General features: G+C 44.2%; 1 protein-coding gene across 1 annotated transcript in view; it reads left to right on the top strand.

Annotated features, from left to right (window-relative positions):
* Positions 1 to 245: 245 nt before the first annotated feature.
* Positions 246 to 26,088, top strand: part of CDKL1 (cyclin dependent kinase like 1) — a 51,441-nt gene continuing 25,598 nt past the window's right edge. The window contains exons 1-3 of the mRNA XM_036270699.1: positions 246 to 276; positions 936 to 1,222; positions 25,473 to 25,594. Of these exons, the coding sequence (XP_036126592.1) occupies positions 1,055 to 1,222; positions 25,473 to 25,594 (290 nt within the window). The 5' untranslated portion in view covers positions 246 to 276; positions 936 to 1,054. The remainder of the gene's footprint in view (positions 277 to 935; positions 1,223 to 25,472; positions 25,595 to 26,088) is intronic.

Below are 26,088 nucleotides of genomic sequence, written 5' to 3'. Positions count from 1 at the left end.
GCGTCTTCCCAGTAGACTCTGCTCCAGGTGCGTTTTGCCAGACTTGTAGGCCTTCTCTCCCGGCCAAGGGGCATCGGTGCACGGCCCCAGACCCACTGTCTGGACAGCTCCTTCAGAGGACTACCCACCGGGACCCTCCCCCGCAGCAAGGCCCGAGGCCGGGTCCTGCGGGAAGCCGGGCGCGGCGCCCCGCCCAGCCAGCCCGGGGCGGGGGCCCGTTCCCATAGGGATTGCGGCCGAGCAGGCGGAGAGCGGAGCCGGGCAGAAGTCGGCGAGGTGGGAGGCCAGGCCGGGCAGCCGCGGCGCTGAGTCCGGCTGGGGAAGGAGGCGCGGGCCGGGCGGTCCTGGCCTCCACGTGGCTCCGCTCGAGGCTGCGCGGCGCCGGCCAGGGCGCGGAAGGGAGGCCAGAGCGGCGCTGGCGCGTCTTCCCGCGGCCGCGACTCAGCAGCGGGGTGGCGGAGGGGGCCCGGCGGCGGCTCTGCGCGGCCTGCGGTTCCCGAGCCCCGGGCCCGCGCCCCTGCACGGGCGGCCGAGTCTGGGGGTGCAGGGCGCGGGCTGGGAGCCCCTCGGGGCCAGGTCTCCCCTCCTTCCGGGCCCCGCCGCCCCCGCTGGAAGCCCGGCGGTGTCTTCTTGCTGCAGGGAAATCGGACCCGAAATTAGAACCGGGGAAGCCCTTAGCCTTCCTCGACCTCCAGCCAGCTCATGTGTCTTAGATCGGATGAACTATAACGTTAAAAAGATAGATTATCTTACAACTCGATTCGTTTTAGGATGATGGGTTGCATTTTATCTTGCGGGGGTGTATATAGCAAATGGTTAAAATTGGGTTACCTAACTCTAGGCTGTCTTTTGGTCACGTTGCCGTTGCTGAGGGACTAGGCTTTAAAACTGAGTCAATTCCTAATTCTTGAACAGGTGCCCTTGTTCTGTTCCAGGTTCTTGACAGAGACCCATCGCTGAGAGGGGCTCAGTCCAGTCAGTTCGTGCCAATATTTTATAACCGATATTTTCAAACTATGTGAAGATCCATTTTAAGAAGATTTATTCCTCTGTGATGGAGAAGTATGAAAAAATTGGGAAAATTGGTGAAGGATCCTATGGAGTTGTTTTCAAATGCAGAAACAGGAACACGGGTCAGATTGTGGCCATCAAGAGGTTTCTGGAATCAGAAGATGACCCGGTCATAAAGAAAATCGCCCTTCGAGAAATCCGCATGCTCAAGGTAATGGATTCTTTAAAGTGAATTGTCAGGGACTAAAATATTGGAATCATGTTATGTTAAATAAATGCCTTGAGATGTGGCTGCAGCTCCTTCCTTCAGGGACTGTTGTCCTGTGACATGAAGGGATGCCTGTGCACAAGCCACCAGTTATATAATGAACTAGAAAACAGGGCAAGGTAGTATTCACTTGTGGAGATGCTGTGGGATTTTTTCTTTTCTTTCCCGATAGCTTCTCTTCCATGTCACCTGTAGGTCTGGTTCTTTAAGGGCCATCAACTTTGATAGTACAAGAACTAACCACAACTCAGGTTTGTTAGCATTCATGATTTTTACACTCCGGGGCTGTCTTCTGCGGATGTTCTCAGCCCGTTAAGAGAATTAATCACTCACCTGTTTTCAAATTGTTAGGAAGCGGTCAGACTTTAATTACACCCCACATCACCACTGAGCATCACAACGTCCTGTCTTGAAAAGAAAGGTTCTTCTCAAAGAAGTGAAATGATGACTTTTAAAATGTTTATTAGTTAATCCTAGGAGACCATGATATCAAACAGGAGGAGTTGTTTATTACAAGCTAAAACTATTTTTTTCCTCTAATGAAAAGAGGCTTCTTTTCTGAATTTCTGTGAAGATGAAACCCAAACTGTAAGGTAGATGGTGGCATGTACTGAATGCAGCGGGGGTGTACTTGGTTTTAAATATGGCAAGGAAAGCGCAGCTTTGGGGGAGATGATGGAACACTCGGATTTTCTCTTATCTTTGCTTCTCCACTTCTCCAGGCCTCTCTTAAAAAAGTCTTCTTTTCCCCATGAATTGAGTGTGTGAGATTTTCTTTGGATAAGGACCCTGAATGGGAAGCAGCAACAGGCTTTGGACAAATTAAAGTGAGTGGATAATAGGAACAGTTTCTTATTTGGGCTTAGGATATTTCTTATCAGCAGGATGTTATCTATTCTGAGAAAACACTTACAACCACCCCCCTCCCGAAGTGCTCCCCTCGGAAGGGGTGAGGACAGCAGTGTTCACCACCTGGGCTGGGCAACCTCTGCCCTTCCCCACCCTCTACAGGAAAATGGGAGAGGTTCTCACCATTTCTCTTGAGCTGGGGGGCAGTTTTTAACTTTTTCAGGCTTTTCTAGAGGAGAGGGTGATCACTGTATTTCAAAGATTCCTTTACTCCAAAGAAAAGAAATTTTCTTTCTAGTGGTGAGACTCTTTTTCTGATTCTGAAGGTCACCTGTGAATGCCTCTCTGAAATCCCTCACCACTTCTTAGCAATATTATGTTTACAGGTGTAGCTCCCTTAATTAATTGAGTTCCTCTAGGATGGGGGACCTCGCCTCTGTATCTTTGTATCAACTACTTGGCATGTTGTAGCCGCTCCACTAAATGTTATTGTTGGATTTTTAAAAAGGTTTAAAAAATAAGCTCTTAGGAAGGGTAGGTGTTGCCAGTAAGTTAGGAAGTCAGATGTGTTCTCTTGAATAACTGAATATTTATCTAAAGAATAGAGTGTGTGCATAGGAGCCTCATTTCAAAACATGCAGCAACCCTACCTTCCAAAATCAAGTGCACAGACATAGACTCCCCTGATCTCTATGAGGTGATGGGACTAGATTTCTGTAGAGACTGTCCCTTTAAACCCTAACGTTTCAGAATTCTGTGGTATTCCTTACGGTACTTAAAATATTTGCTGAATAAATGAATTGAGGGTATGTTAAATATAGCCATGTTTTCCCATTTATTTTCGCAGTAAATACTTGTAGAGCCCCATTGCGCCTAAAACAATGTTCACACCAGTTGTAGACCCTGTCTTTCAGACGTTAACTTGTGGAAGGGAAGTAATTTCGCCTCAGCTCTCACTCAGCGTACACTGGGTTCCTAATGGGCAGGGCCTGTGTCATTCACCTTGTGTCCCCCTGCCTGCCAAGACCCCTCTACATGTTTATTAAATAATGAAAGTAAAGTGTTAGGAGGCATGTTTGAGCCGACTCTGAGATGTCTGGGGAGGCATGGAATGAGAGAGAAAGCATTCAGAGCAGACAGTCTATCCAGGGAAAAGATGCCTAAGAGGAAAGCAGTCTATCGAGGGGCATAAGTAATAACTCCAAAGTCTGGGCCAAGATGCCTGCTGGCTGCTAACAGGCCAGGTAGAGAAGGGGGCCTTTGGGGTTTGGAGCCTGACTCCAGGGCACATGTTGTAGCCCCTGAGAACAGGAAATCGGTGAGATTTAGCAAGTGTTTTAGGGTCTCATCTGAACTGGAATTGAAGGCAGAGCTTCAGTGCCCATGGGAAGGAAGATGACTAAACTGTGAGCAAAACACAGTTCGTTGGGCCCAGGGAAAGGCTGAAGGTCAGTGACTCAGTGAGTTTAAGTTCCGAGGGTTTTCCTTGAACGTCCCTCACAGAGCTGGGGCTTTAAATGACCCCTGCTAAGGTCAGGAGTTAGGAGCCAGAAGTTAGCAGCCAGACTGAGGCTGAAGGTACCCCAATGACCTTAGTCAAAGCAGGTGAGGACAGGCAGGTGCTAATCACCTGACTGCTCCCATTATGATAAGGAAAGCTAGAAAGCTAGGTCAAGACCAGATGTAGAAGACTTTAAATGCCAGGCTAAGGAGTTGGCTTTCTTCTAAAAAGAAGGGGAGCTAGCTAATAGATATATATATTTAGAAAGTTGTTATTTGTGGATTTTTGGATTTTGTGGACCAGTAATATTTCAAAAATTTTGTTGTTGTTTTTACAGGTTGGGATAGGGTTGTCAGCATTTATATATATATTTTAATTCTCATTCATTTATCTTCAGATAGAGTGGAAGGGAGGGAAAGAGGGAGAGAGAGAGAAACATCGATGTGAGAGACACATCAACCGGTTGCCTCCTGCACCCTGACCAGGGCTGGGATGAACCGCAACCGAGGTACTTGCCCTTGACTGGAATTGAACCCACGACCCATTGGTCTGTAGGCCAACGCTCTAACTGCTGAACCAAACCGGCCAGGGCATATTTTTTAAAAATTGATTTTAGAGAGAGGGGAAAGGAGGAGAGAGAGACTTTGATGTGGGAAAGAAACATTGATTGGTTTCTGTATGCGCGCCAACCATGAATCAAACCTGCAACCTAGGTACTTGTCCTGACCAGGAATTGAACCCACAACCTTTTAGTGTATGGGATGACAAACACTACAAGCAACCCGGCCAAGGCAGGGTTCTCAATGTTTTAAAAAACCAACTACCAACTATTGTTGCTACCACTTCATTAAAAAAAAAGGACATTTTAATATTTTTTTAAAAACTAGGAAATGACACAATTTTAGAAAAATGCACAGTCTTTTCAATAGAGAAAAGTTGACAGCTATAGCCCTGGCCGGTGTGGCTTAGCAGTTAGAGCGCTGGCCTGCAGACTGAAGAGTCACGGGTTCGATTCCAGTTGAGGGCACATACCTTGGTTGCAGTTCGGTCTCCGGCCCCCTGGTTGGGGTCATGAGAGAGGCAACCAATTGACATGTCTCTCTCACATCGATGTTTCTCTCTCTCTCTCTCTCTCTCTCTCTCTCTCTCTCCCCCTTCCTCTCCCATTCTGTCTGAAAAATAAAATGAAATATCCTTGGGTGAAGATTAAAAAAAAAGTTGACAACTATAAATAATATTTATATACATTCATTTCTCTGATGTGTGTGAGTGTGTGCGTATCGTTGCCCTTATTTTTCTCATTTCACTCTCCACTGATGAAAATGGTGACATCATTTGTTTTGTGACACCTACATCTCATGAAACTAAGCACTATGTCCGGGGACAAAAAGATTCCTCAGATCAGGTAATGTCCTGCTTAATAGGATCTATATCTGATCCAACAGAATACTAACAGTACAAAAGAACTGAATGGGCCCTTGGAGTTTGTCATCGAATTTGGCCTGTATCAATCTTCAGAGACGTCTTTGTGTGTCTGTTTTTAAAACTGTTTATTTAACAATTTAGAGCAACTCCCAATAGTTGTTATTGGACTCCTAAAAATATTTGTTTCCTCTTAAGCAGATGTGACTGTAGGAGTGGACTTCCAGGAGTTGACTATTAATTTTTTTTTTATCCTCACCTGAGGACATTTTTCCATTTTTTGTTCAGATAGAGTAGGAGGAAGAGAGGGAGAGAGAGAGAAACCTCGATCGAAAGGGACACGTGGAGTGGTCGCCACCCTCACGACCCAACCAGGGCCAGGGACAAACTGTAACTGAGGTACATGCCCTTAGAGGGAACTGAACCTGGGTCTCTCTGGACCACAGGCTGACACTCTAACCACTGAGCCAAACCGGCCAGGGCTTGACTATTAATTTTTAAGGCGGCACATCACACTTCCAGCTCTCGGTGTGAAAGAATACATGCACGTGTCTCCAGCCACCAATGCTTTTGAGGATACTTAGTTTTCAAGAAATCAGTTTTGCTAATATTTTTAGAAAAGATTCTTTTCTGAAAATTTGAAACACTTTTCAAATAACATTATTTTGTACCATTTGGAAAAAATGGGTGATACATTTTTATGAGATACATTTAATATTTGTACTAATAAAATGCTTCCTAAACTAAATATAATCACTCTTTGCCAAGAGGTCCTACTGCAGTCAGCCCTTTAATGTTTTGATTTTGAATTCTACTTTATCCAGATTATATATTTAGGCTTTATTTTAAAATAAACAGTTGTTCCAGTTAAAACCAGTGAACTCATACTCTAAGAACAAATTAAGTTCTATTCTAGTGACAGTAATAAAATTATACTGCAATACCTGAGCTCAGAGCAATTATTCTACCCTTTATCAAACTCATTTTCTTTTTTTAGAATTAAATTTATTGAAGTGACACTGGTCAATAAGATTCTGTGAGTTTCAAGTGTACAGTTCTATAATACATCATCTGAATATTGCAGTGTGTGCTCACCATCCAAAGTTTAGTCTCCTTCCATCACCGTATATTTGACCCTCTTCACTCACTTCAACTTCTGCCCACCCTCCTGCGCCTCTGGTAGCCACCATATTACTGTCTGTGTCAATGAGGTTTTTTTGTTTATTTGTTTCTCAAACTCATTTTCTATTATGGGGAAAAAAGGGAAAAATTCAATAGTTTTAGTCAGTGCTTTGATGAAACACCTATGCATAATATAGTTGACATGTGTCCATTTGGCAAAGTTTTATAGGACTCTCGCCATGTTTCAGGCACTGTTCGTGGCCCCTTTTCTTATAGGGAAGAGGAGACTGAGAATAAACAAATAATTATATGTCAAGTAGTGAAAAATAAAACAAGATAAGGGGAAAGAGTAATGGAGAGGCTTGTTTTTTCTTGAGGGTGGTTAGGGAAAGCCTTTCTGAGGAAGAAATTTAAAGAGAGACCAGAAGGAAATGTGAAGGGGTAACTCATGTAGCCAGGGGATCGCATTCCAGGCCGAGGGAGCAAGTGCAAAGGCTCCAAAGCAGGACCCAGTGATCGTTCTGTGCATGTTCTGGTGTGTTCTAGGAGGAGCAACTAGATCAGTGTGTCTGGAGCAGAGCAGGTGAGGGTGAGGGTCATAGGAGATAAAGACAGAGAGGTAAGGGGGTCCGACACGAAGGCCTTGTGGGCCACAACAGGGACGGTAGATTTTCCTTTGAATGAGCATTTTGAGGAGAGGGATGCCTGGCATGTCTTACATCCTGGAAGGACTCCCCTAGCTGCTGGTTGCTCCAGCTCCACAGTCAGGAAGATCGTTTGGAAGATGATTGGAGTAATCCAGGGGTGAGATGCTGGGGTCTGAGTGGTAGTGGTGGAGGTGATCAGATTCTGGGTTTATTCTCACAGAAAAGCACATAGCAGTCCAGTGGTTGGACGAGGAACCAAGAATGACTCCAAAGTTCTCGACCTGAGTAACTGGAAAAACAAAGATAGGGAGACTGAAGTGCAAATTTGGGGAAAAGGAAATCAAGAGTTCTGTTCTGGATATGTTAAGTTTGGGATGTGAATCCAGGGCGGCTGTAAAGTGGGCAGTTAAATATACAAGACTGGCATGAGGGAAAGTCCAGGTTTCAGATATTAAGTTGGGAGACATCAGCATGGCAGTGGTATTTACAGCCATGAGACTGGGTCACCATAGGGAATGGAGACACCAGTACCAAAGACTGAACCCTGGAGCTCCTGCATCTGGCGGTCAGGAAGATGGGGAGGAACCAGCAAGGGGGGCAAGAAGGGGTGATTGACAATGTAGAAAAATACCAAAGCAATGTTCTTAAAAGCTTAGTGAAGAAAATATTTCAAGAATGAGGGAATGGTCAATGGTGCCAAAGGTCATCATTAATATAGACTTAGAATTAGGCATTGGCTTTGAAAATGTGAGGGTCATCTGAGATCTGGACAAGAGTTGTTTGGGGGGAGCGGTAGGAATGAAAGCTTCATCAAAGAGGGTTCGAGAGGAGATGAAAGATGTAAACTGGGGACAGTGATATAGGCAACTCTTTTGAGGAATTTTAGTATAAAAGAAAGCTGAGAAGTAGGGCCGCAGGCACGTGGAAGGATGTGGGGTCAAGTCAGTTTTCGTTGCTGTTGTTTTTAATATGGGAAAAATAAGTTTATTTGTTATGCTGATGATATTAATCCAATAAAGAGGAAACAATGGTGTTGGAGGGAGAGATTCTGGAGCCATGATGTTGGGTTATTAACCTGGACCATGACCAAAAAACATAACTATAATAGCATAATAAAATACCAATTCATGGACCAGCTAGGAGATTAGGCTACTTATTTTATTTGGAATGTTGCTGGGTTCTTTACAGACACCACCTGCATCTTTATGCAGCAGGGCCCACAGCTGTCTTTAAACTAGGGGTGTAGAACTTCTTCCATCAGCACGTATGACACCTTCTGATTGCATATGACCCCTGAACCCTACCGGAAAGAATTCAACCCCTTTTCACAACTGGGATTCAAGCATATAAAGATGTTTTGGATAGGAGGTGGGGTAGTCATGACAGAAACCAGAGGGAGACAAAGTCCCTGAAAGAAAATCACCTTAAATCCGGAAGCCTGGCATGATAGGCTGGAGCCATCACAGGCCCTGTGATGGGAAGTGGGCACTGTTTCTGCATGAAGCAGGTGACGGGACTTGACGCCAACCCAGCCCCCTGGGGAATGACTTCATGTTCAACAAGAAAAGAGCTTTGTGTTTCAAGCAAACACAAACCAACCAACCCAGAATCATTGTAGTACTAAGATCCCAAGCCTCTGTGATGCTGAACCTCCTCTCTGTGTAATGAAAACGGTAGAACTATTGGAAGAAGAGCAAAGAATTCCAACCCGCTGTGGTGGAAAGAGTAGATGCCCCTAGGGTGTTGAGGTGAAGGACAGGACAGTGTCCCTATGAGGTGTCTGGGCAGCCCTTCAGCAGTGTGAGAGATGGGACAGGGGCCGTAGAATAGATCAGACCAATATCAATAAAGGGCCAAAAACAGCAGCTGGGACATTGTCTGTGACATCCTACCCTCCAGAAAGAAGAGAAATGAGAAACGGCAAAGAGAAAGAATCACTGATTGCCACTTGATCACCCAGTAGACTTGAGCAAAATGCTATGTAACCTTACCTACGATGCACAAATTACACGTACACAACCTTATAGGTAAGTATTATTATCCCATTTTACAAATGGATTTGGGATGGTTAATAATTTGTCATATGTCCTGGTCAGTAAGCTGGAATGCAGTCACAGTTCTCTCTTTCCCTAAGTCCATGCCCTGCTGCTCCCACACATCAGAACCATTGTGTTACACCACACACCACACTCTGAAGTCTCCCAGTGACTGGTTTATCCTGCCCTTGCTCTATCAGGGCCTGAGCTATGGCACTCCCATGGGTGCAGATTCTTACTGGAATAGCAGTTCTTTCCAACTCATTCCACAACCATGATGATTATTTTAGAAGGTAAAAGTTAGGGTTTGCATGCCTGATCAGTGTGGCTCAGTGTGGCTCAGTGCACCAAGAGGTCGCTGGTTCAATTCCCAGTCAGGGCACATGCCCAGGTTGTGGGCCCGATCCCCAGTGGGGAACATGCAGGAGGTGGCCAGTCACTGTTCTCTCTCATCGATGTTTCCATCTCTCTCTCCCTCTCCCTTCCTCTCTCTCTAAAACCAATAAAGAAAAAAAAAGTTTGCCATGGGGGGAAATGTCCATTTAAAACTTTATTGTTACAATAAAGCACACGTGTTCTTCATGACAACAGTATCACTTAAGATATGCATATGACACCATCTTACCGGCAGAAAGTAGCAATGATTTGGAACAACTTCTGATGAAAGTCAGAGGACAGTGCCAAAGCAGGACTGCATTTGGACATCAAGAGACAAAAGTTATGACTACAGAAGAAATACATAGTGAAGACATCGAAATTGTTAAAGATTGTGCTTACCTTGGTTCAGTCATCAATTCAGACGAAGACTGCAGCCAGGAAATGAAGAGAAGGCCGCGACTTGGGAGGGCAGCCATGGAAGAGTTAGGAAAGGTCAATCCAGAGCAAAGAGGTGTCACTAGAGACCACGGCTAAGATTATCCACACCTTCACATTCCCGATTACCACGTACAAATGTGAAAGTTGAATGATGAAGAAGGCTGATAGAAAAGAAAAATCAATTCATTTGAAATATGGTGTTGAAGGAGATCCACAGATACGCTGGGCCTCCAGAAAAACGGATAATTGGGTCCTAGAAGAAATGAAGTCTAAAACATTGTTGGAGGCAAAAATGACAGAACTGAAGCTGTTCCACCTTGAGCCACATCCTGAGAAGGCAGGGTTCTTTGCAAAGGTCGATAATGCTGGGAGAAATAGAAGGCAGCAGGAAGAGAGGAAGACCACGTCGGAGATGAACTATGAAGCCAGTTAAAAAGCCACAGACATGATTCTCCAGCTGAGCAGGGCTGTTCAGGGCAGTGCATCGTGACGTCACTCATTCATAGGGTCGCCGGGCTGAGAGCTGACTCAATGGCACATAATACACACACATCACCCCCAAAAGAATGAAAATTGGTCCTTAGGAGCAAGGGGCAAAAAAGTCTAACTTGTGTATTCTATAAAGCACAGATGTACAAGCAGTACATATGCAGATACACAGCATGTTTGTTGTGTTAAAATTTCACTGGGAGGTGATTAGGAAAATATGTGTGAAGAGACTTCTTTGAGGGACAACTATGAAAAAAAGGTTCATTGGGTATGGGCAGGTGAGAATATTGAGGGTGTACTTTGTCGTCGGGAATAGTAATAACCCAGCGAAGGTTCAGAGCACCCCTCTCTTTCCTGCTGTCTCCTCACCTCCGGTTACCTCCCAGTGAGGCTGTGGGTTGTGTGACTGCACAGGGACATAGTCAGGAACTGCAGTTTCTGATCTGGCGCAAAGCTGTTGGGTGACCTTGGGTAAGCTCCAGTGCCTCTGGAACCTGGCCCACCTTATCGCCTTGATTTATGTCTCTGTTTGGCATTGCTTCGCTGACTTCTTGCTGAGGGGAGTAGCGTCCTCTTGGGCCAGACACCTACCAGCGGTCAGGCCGCCCGAAGGCTGCAAGGACAGGAAAGTAGAGGGTCAAAAAGAGCAGCAGCCTGGTGCAGCCTCTGTGCAAAGCGGTGTGGCGTTACCTCAAAAAATTAAAAATGGAACTGTCTATGTCCCAGCGATTTCGCTTCTGGGAATATATCCAGAGGCCTGAAGCACTCATTTGAAAGAATATGCGCCCCGCTGTGTTCACAGCAGTGTTATTCACAATAGCCAAGATTTGGAAGCAGCTTAAGTGTCCATCAATAGATGAGTGGATAAAAATGCTGTGGTACTGCCCTGACTGGTGTGGCTCAGTTAGTTGATCATTGTCCTGTGCACCAAGGGGTCACAGGTTTGATTCCCAGTCAGGGCACATGCCTGGGTTGCGGGTTCGATCCCCAGTGGGAGTGCAGGATCGATGTTTCTCACATCAATGTGTCTCTCTCTCTCAAATCGTTAAAAACAGGTTTTTTAAAAAGCTATTGTAGATTTACACAATGGAATACTACTCAGTCACAGAAAAGAAGGAAATCTTACCTTTTGCAACATCATGGATGGACGTGGAGAATATTATGCTAAGTGAAATAAGCCAGTCAGAGAAAGACAAGTACTGGATGATTTCACTTATATGTGGAATCTAATGAACAAAATAAACTAACAAACAAAACAGAAACAGACTCAGATACAGAGAACAGACCAACAGCTGTGAGAGGGGAGAGGGTTGGCGGACTGGGGAAAAAATGTGAAGGGATTAAGAAAAAACAAAACTCATAGACACAGACAACAGTGTGGTGATTACCAGAGGGAAAGGGGGTGGGGGAGGTAGAACAGGGTATAGGGGGGATAAATAACTTGGGGTGGTGAATACATAATACAATATACAGATGATATATTATAGACTTGTACCCCTGAAACCTATATAATTTAATCCACCAATGTCACCCCAATAAATTCCATTAAAAAAACAAGAGCAACCTAGCCAGTGTGCCCGGTCAGGGCACATGTTCAGGTTGTGGGCCTGATCCCCAGTGGGGGGCATGCAGGAGGCGGCCGATCGCTGTTTTCTCTCATGGATGTTTCCATCTCTCTCTCCCTCGATCTTCCTCTCTCTAACATCAATAAAGAAACACACACACACACACACACACCCCAAAACAAGAGCAGTAGCATAGGAGAGAGAAACACACGGATAGGAAGGCAGGAAGTGGGATTTAATCACAGGTGCTAGTGCCAAAGGAGGCGCTGGAGGTGAAGCACTTCACATAGTCGCCCCCAGTAGGTTCCCGGCTTTCAAATATCAGACCAGAAATATTGCTGGACAGATTTCTGTCCTGGTGGTGGTACTGTGTACTGGGAAGTGTGACTGCCAAGGTCCCCCTGTTATCCAAAGCACGTGTTAAGTGCTTAATTCTCTGTGCTCTTATGCCAGGGCCTCGTTCCACTAAATGCGCGCAGAGTGCCATGTAGATGCTCCCTAGCACTAGACTCTAATTAGAGCTTTCATAATTTTTAAAGGCTTCTGCTTCTCCGGTATTAGTTGAATAATATTTCCCAACTCAGTAAAAGTCTCCATGGAAAATTCTGTGACTTCTTTAAGAATTTAATCCTGCTGTTGCCAATGTGTGCGAATTTCTAGGTCCCTTCTCTTCAAATTGTTTAGTTGGCTGGTTAAAATGGGTTAATAATATTTCTGTAAATTGTTTTAGCTATGTTCGGCAATCTGTTATTGTTTATCTGAGATTACAAACCACACTGATCACATAAACAAGTGAAACAGGCTGATGTAAGACAAGATGGAGAGGTGGGGACTGGGGAACTGGAGACTTCGTGTCTCATGTCCAGTGGGCGGCCACCGCTCAGCGCCACAGACTGCAGGCCCCAGGGGCAGGTTGTCAGTCTTTCTTTAAAAAGCCAGAAATCAGAATTTCATGTAAAGTGTCCTGGGTTTTTCTTCACAACTTGTTATTTTGAAATCATCTTAAAAATATTAAGAAGTGGAAAGAATAATACAATGAATACCTATGTACACTTATCTAGACTCATCAGTTGTTGGACGTCTTCATTTCTTTTCTGTCTCTGTCACACACACACACACACACACATGCACACACACATTTTTTTTTGAATTATTTTCTTAAGTATGTAGTATGAATCCCCTAGAACAAAGACATTCTTCTATGTAACTACTATATGATTTCTACACTCAAGAAATTTATCATTGCCCTGGCCGGTTTGGCTCAGCGGTTGGAGCATCGGCCTGCGGTACAGAGAGACCCGGGTTCGGTTCCCGCTAAGGGCATGTACCTCAGTTGCAGTTTGTCCCCGGCCCTGGTTGGTCGTGTGGGTGGCAGCCACTCGATGTGTCCCTTTACATCAATGTTTCTCTCTCTCTCTCTCTTCCTCTCTCTCCCTCCCGCTCTATCTGAACAAAAAATGGGAAAAATGTCCTCAGGTGAGGATAAAAAAAAAAAAAAGAAATTTACCATTAACACAATGTTATTATCTAATATACAGTCTGTGCTCAAATTTTTCATATTGTCTCAATAATAGTTATATAACTATAAGTATAATTATATATATATATATATTTTTTTAATTCAGGATCTAATCAATGACCATACATTGCATTTAGTTGTCATATCTCTTTAGTATACTTTTAATTTAAATGGTTCCCCAACTTTTTAATTCTTGTTTTAGTCTTTCATGACGTGGCATTTTTTAAGTATCTAGGCCAATAGTTTTACACAATGTGCCTCAACATAGGTGTCTGGCTGTTCCCACATGATGTGATGCAGGATAGATGTTTTCAGTGGGACACTGCCTGGGTGAGGGTGTGTTCATAACAGAAGTCCTCCTCAGAAGAGCATGTGTCAGTTTGTCCCCTAATCGGTGCTCTCAGTTCTAATCTCAGTTAAGATGGGTCTACCATATTCCTCACTTGTAAAGAAATGTTTTCTCCTTTATAATTAATAAGCAATCTGTGTGGTTATAATTTGAAACTGTGTGACTACCTTGTTCCCCAATAACTTGTACCCAATGATCCTGGCCTTAATCAATTATAACAAGAGTATTATAATATGGTGATTTTCAACAATTCTTTCTATATTCATTAGTTATAATTTTTCAGTAAAAAAAAAAAAAAAGAACTTTCCTTTACCCCTCCCCATCACTTCATATATATATTTTCTAGTATCACTGTGAATTTGTGGATTTTTTTCAACATGTTAGGAACCATTACTGTCATTACTCTTTTTGATTCTCAAAATGCACACATTTGGTCACTTGGGGCTCCTAGGATCCAGGTCCTTTGTCCTGACAGATGCCCATCATTCCTTAAGTACGACTTTACTGTGTGCCCAACAAAATGTCTCAAGCTCATTCTGCCCCAGCTCTGGTATCAGCCATTTTTCTAAGGAGCCCAGTTCCTTTTAGTGAGAATGAAATCTGACTGTAAAACTTTGACAAGTAATTAAAAAAAAATTAAACATCATTCAATCCAAATAAAACACATCTGCAGCCCTGGCCAGTTTGGCTCAGAGGTTAGAGCGTTGGCCCACAGACCAATGAGTTGTGGGTTCGATTCTGGTCAAGAGTACATATCTCGGTTGTGATTCATCCCCGGCCCTGGTCAGCGGGAGGCAGCCAGTCAATGTGTCTCTCTCTCTCCCTTTCTCTTCCTCTCTCTCCCTCCCACTCTATCTGAAGATACATAAAAAAATATCCTCAGGTGGGGATTAAAAAACAAAACAAAACACATCTGCAGACAGTGGTCGGCCTACAGACTTAGTTTTGGGCCTTCAGGTCACATAGCTTCCGTGACGTGCAGATGTCAGCATTAGGGATTGGCAGACCTGGCCCTTGGCTGTCCATTATCAGTACATGGATAGGTGTTGGCAGGTTGTGGAAACTGGTTGTCAACAGCATGGAAGACAAAGCCGTGCACTCCCATGCCCACAGTGATAGGAACCAAACAACCCCCTATCATCATCTCTACTTATTTGTTCAACAAGTGAAGACCTGTTTAATTTTTTTTTTACAAGGTAGCATACTAGATGCAAATAGTAACAGACTGTTTTGTTTGTTTATTAGAAGATTTTTTTTTGCCTTTGCTCATAATGTGTTTATCCAGAAGGATTGTATTCCTGCTGTGTAGTGAACTCCCAAGTAATAAAGCTGCCACACAAATATTTCAAGAACAAAAGAAGCAGAAATCAACAAGCCGGTCCATTACCTTCTTAGAGACCCAGTTTGTCAGGGAATTAGGCACATACCACCATCTGCTTTCAGATGCTCCTCCACACATCAGTGCTCCTCCACACATCCGGCCACACACCTCAGACTCCAGAAAATAAATACTGTAGAACAGGCGGAGGCAGAATAAGTGATTTTATAATATACACTGATAAAAAAAATAAAATTTGTTTTTTGTTTTGTTTTTACCCTTTAAATTATTTTTATTTCCAGCAAATAAAATGTATAGCGTACAGCCCTGGCCAGTTTGGCTCAGCGGTTAGAGCATCAGCCCGCAGTCCAGAAAGACCCGGGTTCGGTTCCCGCTAAGGGCACGTACCTCGGTTGCAGTTTGTTCCCGGCCCTGGTTGGGTTGTGTGGGTGGCAACCACTCGATGTGTCCCTTTCACATGGATGTTTCTCTCTCTCTCTCTCTCCCTCCCACTCTATCTGAACAAAAAATGGAAAAAAATGTCCTTGGGTGAGGATTTTTAAAAAAAAAGTAGCCCTGGCCAGTTTGGCTCAGTGGTTATAGCGTCGGCCTATGGTCCAGAGAGTCCCGGGTTTGGTTCCCGCTAAGGGCGCGTACCTCGGGTGCAGTTTGTCCCCAGCCCTGGTTGGTCATGCAGGTGGCAGCCACTCAATGTGTCCCTTTCATGTCGATGTTTCTCTTTCTCTTTTTTCCTCTCTCTCCCTCCCACTCTACCTGAACAAAAAATGGAAAAATGTCCTCGGGTGAGGAAAAGAAAAAAAAAAAAAAGTATAGCACACAACCTGCTATATACAGGGTGGGGCAAAAGTAGGTTTACAGTTGTTTGTAAGGAAAATAATACAATAATTAATAACTAATAATACAAGAATAAACTGTTTTGTGTACTCACAACTGTAAACCTACTTTTGCCCCACCCTGCATAGTTATAGAACAGTCAAACCGCACTAGAGGGCAGTGCTTTGTATACGGAATGGAAAATTTTTAAATGGGACAGTCTGTTGTCTTTCACTTTACATTTTTTAAATGTTTCAGTTCACCTTTCTATTTGGCAAGATTAATGATTTAGGCCGCAAATTTGCTTTCGATGGGCATATTTTCTTGCTAATTATTAACCTTCTTTATTACTTATCAACTTTAAAAGCACTGTAGTAAAAATGCTGTTGGATAAAACTGCCTGGTGGAAGATCTTTGAACTCCACTCCTTTTTTGTTAGAATAATGAAAGGTGAGTTTCTAAATCAACTGCTGCTATCAATCATACATGAAAAATAAATTTGTTTCGTAACTATCAGTGCATTGCTGCATTCATTTTTGGCTATGGCAGTGTTCATTTTAATTTTTATCACATTTGTACTATGGCTTCTTTCCTGGTACTTTTCAGGTCCTTTATCAGTCACAGTAACGCAGATCGAGCACCCATGGTGCACGCTCTTAGCCTGTGCTGGGTCTAGAGAGGAATCCAGAAGAGATCACAGCGGCGGTCTCTGGCCAGAGGGCCCGCTGGCACCTTCTGTCCCGTCCATGTTGGCAAACCTAAATAAGTAAACTTCAAGCCCCTACCTTGCCACCCATGACCCCAGCTCCGACCGTGCTCCTCCTTGCGGCACACCTTCCCTTCCCCAGTCACCCCTGAAACAAAACGTAGCCAGGGTGTCTCCATGGGGGTTCTTGGCATTTGGAGGAAGTGTGGGATCAAAGCACCCTTTTTCTTTCTTTTCTTTTTTTAACCATAAGAGAGTGTTAAAGAATGATTCTTTTTTTTTTTTAGTGTGTGTGTGTGTGTGTGTGTGTGTGTGTCGTACGTGCCCCTAGCAGGAACCGAACCCAGGACTTTCCGGTCCACAGGCTGATGCTCAACTGCCGAGCCAAACTGGCCAGGGCTAAAGAATGATTCTTTAGCAATGCTACATGGGTGTGGAATATTCCCCTCTGGGCTGGAGATGGTGGTAATAATTAAGTTGCTTTTCAAATAAAGAAAGTCACTTTTCCTTCCCCACAGCTGATATATTAACTGGCTCTCTGAAACTAACTTCAAAATATCTATTGTGGTTTGACAATACAGTGAAGAGACCTATGCAAATCATTTAAAATACATTTGTATGATACGGTAATATATGCTTATGTAAGAAGAAAAATGAAAGTATAGAATATAAAGTGAAAAGGGAAACTTATCTTCCCTTTCTCTCCCGTCCCCCCCTCCCATCTACAGTCTCGTATTTCATTCCAGAGGATTTCTGTGCTTGTACAATATATATTTCCTTCTTCAAAACAGATGTAAATGCTGTCATATTGAATCTAGTGTTCTGTGATTTCCTTTTTACATTAACAATATATCTTGGACATCTTTCTAAGTCAGCACATATAGATATGCCTTATTCTTTTTAATAGCTACATACTATTTTATCATTTGAAAGTACTATAAAGTCCTATCATTTATTTATTTAACTACTCACCTATTAATGAACATTTGGGGTTTTCTAATGGCTAATTGTGTACACATAAAGCTTTGAAAATTTGAGAGAATATTGGGGCTAGGAAGCCGGATTTCTGTAAGTGGATCATTGAGGGGAATGAGGGGAGAGTCCAGTCCTACTTCCACTCCTGGTTCCCAGACTCACAGCTGAGCTATTGAAATGAAGATGCAACACCACGTGGTGGCCGCTGGTTCAGTGCACGTGTCGTCCAAGGCTGGCCTACAGATTCCATCATTCCCTCAGGCTGGCTGGTTGTAGGCTCATAGTAGAACTGGTGGATTCCATAGCTAGGTGCAATCCTCGTGCCTCCTTTGCAGTAAAATGGGCCCTGGGTCTGATGTCTGGACTCCCGTGCTGGTAAAGCAAACAGGCTCCGAGCCTGTGATTGTGGGGCAGGCAGGAAAGGCAAACCTAATGTCAAGAGTTAGTATCAGTTCCAGTAAGAACATACATAGCGCAACCCTTCCGCATAGCAGTTGATCTCCTAAAGCACAGTGCATGTCGGTGCCTAAGGACCAGAGCTTGCCACTGGCAGGTTAGGTATTCAGCAATAGCAGTGGCCAGATTAGCCTTGCAGAGAGGAAACCAGTGCTGTGGGGCCATGCATCACCACCGCCTTGCAGCCGTGGCACCCTCTTCACGGGGTGGCCAAGGACAGAGCAGGCTGACACCCACCAGAGAAGACACCCCCTGCCCGGTTGCTCAAGGCCTCCTCGGCATCAATAGGAAGCCCAAAGGTCCTCAATCTCTGTTTCCACTCTCACAAGTACAATTTATGCCTCTTCTCCAAATGCTCTTTCAATCTTGCTCCTTCCAGACTTAAATCAACAAGACAAACTATTGGCCACTACCCACAGGTCCATGCTTGTCTCGGGTCCTTTCTTCCTCATACAAGGTGAACCATCAAGTGCACTGCTTGGAGCTCTGCTCAGTGGGAGGGTTCCCTTTCATTGTTGTCCTTCAAAGGAGGCAGACCATTTTCAACCAGTGACAGCACAATGAGCTGATCCATCTGTGAGCTAGACTTGGGGCTTTTCTCCTCCATTACCTGGAAACTCCCACTGAACCACACAGACATGTCAGTTGCAGGAGGGGTGACTGCAACAAAGCAAATGACATAAGAGAATAGGCCACCTCTTTTTGTAACTTGCTTTTTCCCCCCAGACCTTCCGGAGCCTGATCATAATGTATAGTTTTCAGTTTGGTGCATCCCTGCAGCCGTATGACAGTGTGTCTCTATTACCCAGTTCACAGGGGCAGCTCTGGGTCCAGAATCGCCTGACTCCCATGGTCAGGTGCTCAGCCTCCACTAGGGACTAACCAGGTGTCCTTGTCAGGAATCAAGTCCCAAGTCATGGGTCAGGGCTCCCATGCCAATGAATTTCCTTCTGTCCAGCCTTATATTTCTCCACTGCCTTGGTCAGCACCCTCAAGATTCCTGCTGGTACGTATGAGCCAGGTCTTGAAATTCTCTGAGAACAGTTGTTTCCTTCTGGAGCAAGAACCACATTGCCTTGCTCAGGCACTGTTACAGCCTCATCTTGGTTAAAAGCCTGTGGGCCCTGGAAGGGGCGGGGGTCGAGTCAGGAGCCACCTGCCTCCCTGAGGTATTTTCAGGGCTCCGTGTGAGAGGAAGCATTGCACTGTTGGCACAGGGGCAGAGGCTGCTTCTCCCAGCCCAGAGGGTTCAGAGAAATTTGAAGGTTTATAAATGTCGGTATCCCAGACCTTTGTGTCCCTCACTTGACTCACCAGAGTCCTGCCTTTGGCATAAGAGACCTGTTGAGGCTGCACATTAAAAAATAAGCCCTTAGCCCTGGCCGGTTTGGCTCAGCGGTTGGAGTGTCGGAGAGACCCGGGTTCGGTTCCCGCTAAGGGCATGTGCCTCGGTTGCGGTTTGTCCCCGGCCCTGGTTGGTCGTGCGGGTGGCAGCCACTCGATGTGTCCCTTCACATCGATGTTTCTCTCTCTCTTCCTCTCTCTCCCTCCTGCTCTATCTGATCAAAAAATGGAAAAATGTCCTCGGGTGAGGATAAAAAAAAATAATAATAAGTCCTGAGCCTGATTTTAGCACAGTCTATCCTGTGTCTACAGGAGATAAATGTCTCTTTAAATACTGCCATAGAGGCCTTCTGACAGTTGATGGATGGCTAACCAGAACCTACCTATCGTTTTCTCTTTTCTTTTTTCACCAACCTCAAGGTGTTCACAAAAGCCAGCTCGTTCGGTAGTCCCCATGGTTACCGTCGCCCACATCGCTCATGTGCCACTGCAATTGTATGAGCCCACCTGCCCCTCCTTCAAAAGCACCACTGGTGAACCCTTAGCAATGGTGTTGCCGCAGCTCCCAGAACATCCTCTCACGCCACTTGCCTCCAGCAGTGGGGGCTTGTTGCCATCCGCCTGGTGATTGATCCAGTTCCAGAATCCCATTCTGAAGATCTGCTCGCTAGGGCCCTTCCAGGACCAACTCTCTCAGCCTGTACGCCTCTCGGAAAGCAACGTCTGAGACAAGGGGCTCTGTTAGTAGCCTATTTGGGGCAGTGACGCTAGGGGGCAGGAGTAGGGGACAAGAGAGAGGGACAGAGGGAAGGAGGAAAGCCAATGCAGGGGCAACAGGGACTGTTTCTGCCAGGTCTCTGTAAGGAGCCCGAGCACCCGGAGAGGCGGACTTACTACCACTTCCTGTCCGCACCCCCCACCCCCCCGTCAAAATTCCCCTCACGAAGTTTTACCTCCTGCATGTTAGAATCAACCCACCAGCACCCCATAGCTGAAGGCAGCTAAGACGAGGGGCTGCAGGTCACCTCTGCGCAAAGCTGGTTGCTGCAGCAACGGTTAAATTAAAAGATGCCCTGAAAGGATGAGAAACAGGACAGAGAGGCAACTAGCACTGTCCTTGCTGCTCTGCAAACATCCCAGACAGGACCCCACATAAGAGCCTTTGGGATGATCGTTCTTTGTGCCTGGAACATTTTTCTGGACCTCCTCATGACCCTCACCTTCTCCAGATCTTTTTTTCATTTGTCACCTTTTCAGTGAGGTCTTCTCTGATCACCCTGTTTTAAATTGCACCCCCTCATCATGCTATGCCCCCTAACTACTTTATTGCTTTCCATAAGACTTATCACCATCCAGCATGCTCAAATTCAGGGGTGGGCAAAAGTAGGTTTATAGTTCCTATGGACAATAATACAATAATTAATAATAATATTATTTTTTTTTATTCTTACTCGAGGACATTTTTGCATTTATCTTCAGATAGAGTGGGAGGGAGAGAAGGGGGAAGAGAGAGAGAGAAACATCGATGTGAGAGAGACACATCGACTGGTTGCCACCCACACGACCCCAACCGGGGACAGGGACAGACTGAGACTGAGGTACGTGCCCCTAGTGGGAACTGAATCTGGGACTCTCTGGTCCACAGGCCAATGCTCTTACTGCTGAGCCAAACTGTCCAGGGCAATACAATAATTAATAAATAATAATACAAGAACAAACTCTGCCTTTCATGTACTCACAACTGTAGACCTACTTTTGCCCATCCTTGTATGAGCTCTCGACAGCAGAGATTTTGGGCAGCTTTGCTAAATATTGTAATCCCAGAGCTAGAAAAATGTTTGACACAGAGTAGGGTTCAGTATATGTTTTAAATAACAATGTATAAAAATAAATATATGAAAATAGAATCATTTTTGCATGTGTCTTAATGTACTTTCTATTTTTATTTATTTTATATAATTACTCAGTAGCTTGCCTTCTTCACTCTACATACATCATTGTCATAAGATCAACAGAGAGGCCTCTATTAATTTCATTCTTTTTAGTTGCTGCATAGTATTTAATATTTTATTATTTAAATATACCACAATTTTCCCAGCTGGTGTGGCTCAGTGGACTGAGTGTCGTCCCATAGACCAAGAGGTCCTGGTTCAATTCCCCGTCAGGACACATGCCCAGGCTACAGGCTTGATCCTCACTAGGAGGCGTGCAGGAGGCAGCCCATCAGTGTGTCTCTCTCACATCAATGCTTCCATCTCTCTCTTCCTCCTTCTCTCTCTAAAAAATTAATAAAAACAGATTTAAAAATAAATAAATAAATAAATGTACTACAATTTATTTAGTCATTCTCTTCTATCAAAGGAGTTTTGTGTTATTTCCACTTTTTTTTTTTACCTAAACCAATAATACTGCAATAAATATCCTTGTACATGTATTTTTATGCAGTGGTGCTTTTCTTTATATAAGGTATATTCCCAGAAGTGGTGTGCTGGGTAAAGGGTGTGTGTGTATGTTACAATAGATTTTATTTTTTAGAACAGTTGTAGAGTTACAGAAATTTGAGATGATCATATAGAGAGTTCCCATATACCCTGCACCTGGTTTCACGTATTATTAATATCTTACACTAGTATAGTACATTTGTTATAATTAATGAGCTTGTATTGGTACATTATCATTAACTAAAGTCCATAATTTATTCAGATTTCTCTAGTTTTAATCTAATGTCCTTTTTCTGTTCCAGGATCCATGTAGGATGCCGGATTTTATTTACTCATCTTGTGTGCCTGGGCTCCCCTGGCTCCGACCGTTTCACATTTTCTGTGTTTTTGATGGCAGTTTTGAGGAGTACTGGGCAGGTGTTTTGTAGAATGCACCCTATTGGAATTGGTCTGGTGTTGTTCTCATGGTTAGCCTGGGGTCATGGGTTTGGGGAGGAAAACCACCTCCCCTGGCTGAGACAGTGTTTGTCAGGTTCTCCACTAGGAAGTCGCTCTTGTGCGGTGTCTCCATCCTGTGCGGTGTCTCCATCCTGTGCTCTTTGGAAGGAGGTCACTATGTGCAGCCCACACGGAGGGAGGGGGAAGGTAGGCTCTCCTCCATGAAGGCAGCATATCTCCTGGGATTATTTGGAATGCTTCCACATAGAAGATTTATTTATTCTCTTCTATTTATATTTCATTCAGTCAATCATTTACATCAGTATGGACTCATGGATATTTGTGTCTCTTTGACATACCTTAATCAATGTAGGGTTAGTTCTTGTTTTTGTTTTAGCATTTCCTTACTTTTTGGCACTACAAAATGCTCCAGCCTTATCTTGTATTTTTCCTGCCCTACCTAGAATCATCATGTTCTCCAAGGAGCTCTGGTTCCCTTTGTTGGAGACAGGTATTAGCAACCAAGATCTGAGCTCTCGGTGTACTTGTTGCTACTGGCTTATGGTTGCTTCTAGGCCCTTTGAGCTGACAGAGCAAGGTAATATATGTGTGTGTACCAACCCATGTATGCAAGCATATCTACAGTTACTTCTACATGTGATCATCTGTATCTATATTAAGCTAAACATGAGTTCATACTGATGTCTCTAACTCTAATCCCGCATTTAAAATACAGAGAGAAAATAAGAGGGAGACCAAAGTAAAATTGCAGTAGCAAAGGCGGAAACTTTATACACAAGAAACTCCATCTGCATCTGAGCAGCTTAGGCTTCTAGATATAGCCTGACTAAAGGATGACGTAACTGGCCTGGTAAGAACCACTGATATCCTCCAGATTGGGCCAGCCCAGCTCAGAATGCCGAGGAATGAGACCGGGCCTGAGACTTTGGCTTTACATACTCATAAAGATGAAGGGGTTGTAACTAAATGAGCCCTGAACTACATCTTTGTAGTATATATGGTAATTTAGTCTGCTTTACTAAGATGACTTCATTGTATAATAAACATGTTGAGTAAATCTGTGAACATCCATCCATCATGTTCCTTGGTTCTTCTCATCTAATTCCTCTGTATGTTCCTAAAGAAGCACGTTCAGTATTGATGTAGAAACATCCAAACCCTCGTAAATGCAACATTGTGAATGTTGAGCTATGATTGAAACCTCCAGGCTACTGATTGCAAAACTGGTTTCAGGACCAGTTTGAGTCTCTGAGTTCTGCCCCTGGAATCAGCACAGATAGAGGAGTAATGTGGTTTGAGATACTAAATCTGCAGGATCTGGCTCCTGGTCTCACCACTGCACTGACTACTTCCAGGGAGGTCGCATGACCCCAGCCTGGGGTAACCCTCCAGGCGCGCTCAGGCCTCCCCCCACTTGACCTTTCAGCAGCATCCATCACTGCAGAGCACACTGCCCTTCCACGTATGCCCGTGGCCTCTTCCCTTCTCACTCGCTCTTCTGGACAATTGCATCTGTCCATGGCTTCACTTACACTCGCGATGACCCCCGGCTGTTGTCTTCAGCTCAAACTCCAGCCGACCTGATGATTCCACTTTGGTATCTCAGAGTCCCCACCAACCCAACATGCCAAAAACAGTTTCTTCCTCAAAAAACCTGTTCTTTCTTTCACTGCTGGCCCCACCATCTGCCCCATTGAACAAACCTTTGGTAATTCTTTTTTTTTTTTTTTTTTAATTATTTTTTATTAATTTGTTTTTGTTACAGATGTTTCTTCTTTTTCCCCCATTGACACCCTTCTCCCCATCCCCCCCACCCCATTCCCAGCTTTGTTGTCTATGTCCATTGGTTATGCATACGTGCATATAAGTTCTGTGGTTTATCTCCCCCCGCAACACCCCCTCTTCTGAGGTTTGTCAGTCTGTACCCCACCTCTATGCCTCTAGGTCAATTTTGTTCGTCAGTTTGTTTAGTTCATTATATTCCACAAGTAAGTGAGATCATATGATATTTGTCTTTCTCTGCTTGGCTTGTTTCGCTTAGCATAATACTCTCCAAGTCCCTCCATGTCGCCTCAAAGAATAAGAGATCTTTCTTTCTTACAGCTGTATAGTATTCCATTGTGTACATGTACCACAGCTTTTTTATCCACTCATCTACTGATGGACACTTGGGTTGTTTCTAGACCTTAGCTATTGTAAATAGTGCTGCTATGAACATAGGGGAACATATATTCTTTCTGATTGGTGTTTCAGGCTCCTTAGGGTATATTCGTAGAAGTGGGATCACTGGGTCAAACAGGACATACAAATGGCCAAAAGACATATGAAGAAATGCTCAACATTATTAATCATCAGAGAGATGCAATTTAAAACAACTATGAGGTATCACCTCACACCTGTCAGAATGGCTGCCATCAACAAATCATCAAACAAGTGCTAGCGAGGGTGTAGAGAAAAGGGGACTCTAGTACATTGCTGGTGGGAATGCAGACTGGTGCAGCCACTAAGGAAAACACTATGGTGTTACCGCAAAAAGTTAAAAATTGAACTGCCTTTGGTCATTCTCGATGCCTCCCTCTTCCTCCTCCCTCACCTCTAGTCCATCACCACATCCTGACTATTCTAATAACAAGAATCTCTCTGAACACTGCCTTCCTCGCCATCTGTCTTGCCTCTGCCCTGGTCCATGTTCTAGATACATACCTTCAGGCACCTCAGATTGAGGAGTCTTCCTCGTTCTTCTGTCTTAAACAGTTTCACCAACTTAGGAACCATGATTTACTTATTCCTTCACAAATAATTATCGAGTGCCTATTATGTGCTAGCCCCGTTTTGGGGATTCAACATCATCATTTTGAGTAAACAAGACAACATAGACCCTGATATCATGGTCCTTATTGTCTGTTGAACATATCTATTATGTCTATTGAACAATCAACTGAGCAATCCTTTCTTTGTAGTTACTTAGTAAATATGAAAGATTCTGAAGGACACATACTTCAGGGGCATTGAACCAGTCTGGGGAGGTCAGGGGAGACCTCCCTAGGGAGGGACATTAAATCTGAGCTTCAAGGATGAGTTTGTATTAACTAACCCACCCACCCCCCATTCTCCTGTCTTGTCCAGCCTTCTCATATCTCTCTTTGCCTTCACATATAATCACTTATTACTTACAAGCTGCTAACAAATACCTTATGAAGAGAAGTAAGACCATACTGTTTACAGGCTACTTCAACCAAGACGAAAAACTTTCTAAAGGACAACAGCTTTCTTTTTATTGGATCAAAACTAGAGAAAGTTGTCTTTCACAACTCATATTTAGCACCTTGTTTTCTATGTTTTCAGCAACTCAAGCATCCCAACCTAGTCAACCTGATCGAAGTCTTCCGGAGGAAGCGGAAGCTTCACCTGGTGTTTGAGTACTGCAACCACACGGTTCTGCACGAGTTGGACAGATACCAGAGAGGGTGAGTGATCCACCCCTATGAACAAAACACAACAAAACACACCAGGACTGGTGAGGGGAAATTAGCGGTGACCCTTTTCAGATTAGGCAAAAATAGCCTGTGTCTGGACAGCTTACTCTGCTGCTGGAGTTGACACAGGAGGAGTTACCAGCAATGTTAGGAAAGAGATCACATCTAATCATTTTCATGAAGAAAGCCACAGCAGCATTATTAGGTTGAACTTGATTTCTTTGGTGCATTATCTGCATGGAAGCTATCTAAGTCTCTAAGTAAAAAAAGGAAGGCTATTAGTTATCCTGTGCCTGACTGGGGAAGTATAAGGACTCAGAGATTCCAAAGACAATGACTTATAGGAAATTTTTGGCTAAAACAAATGTGTTGCTTCATCCAAAGAAATTTCGGTGTTCCTTCTGCTGTCTTGGTCAGGACTTCTTTGGTTACAAGTGACAAAAACCCACCTTAAGCAAGTGTGGGTGAAAAAGGGATGTGTTGGT

The sequence above is a fragment of the Molossus molossus genome, unplaced genomic scaffold (genome assembly GCF_014108415.1).
Source record: "Molossus molossus isolate mMolMol1 unplaced genomic scaffold, mMolMol1.p scaffold_m16_p_1, whole genome shotgun sequence".
NCBI lineage: Eukaryota > Metazoa > Chordata > Mammalia > Chiroptera > Molossidae > Molossus > Molossus molossus.
The sequence above is the reverse complement of the archived record's forward strand: the minus strand, read 5'-3'. Positions and strand labels throughout refer to the sequence as shown.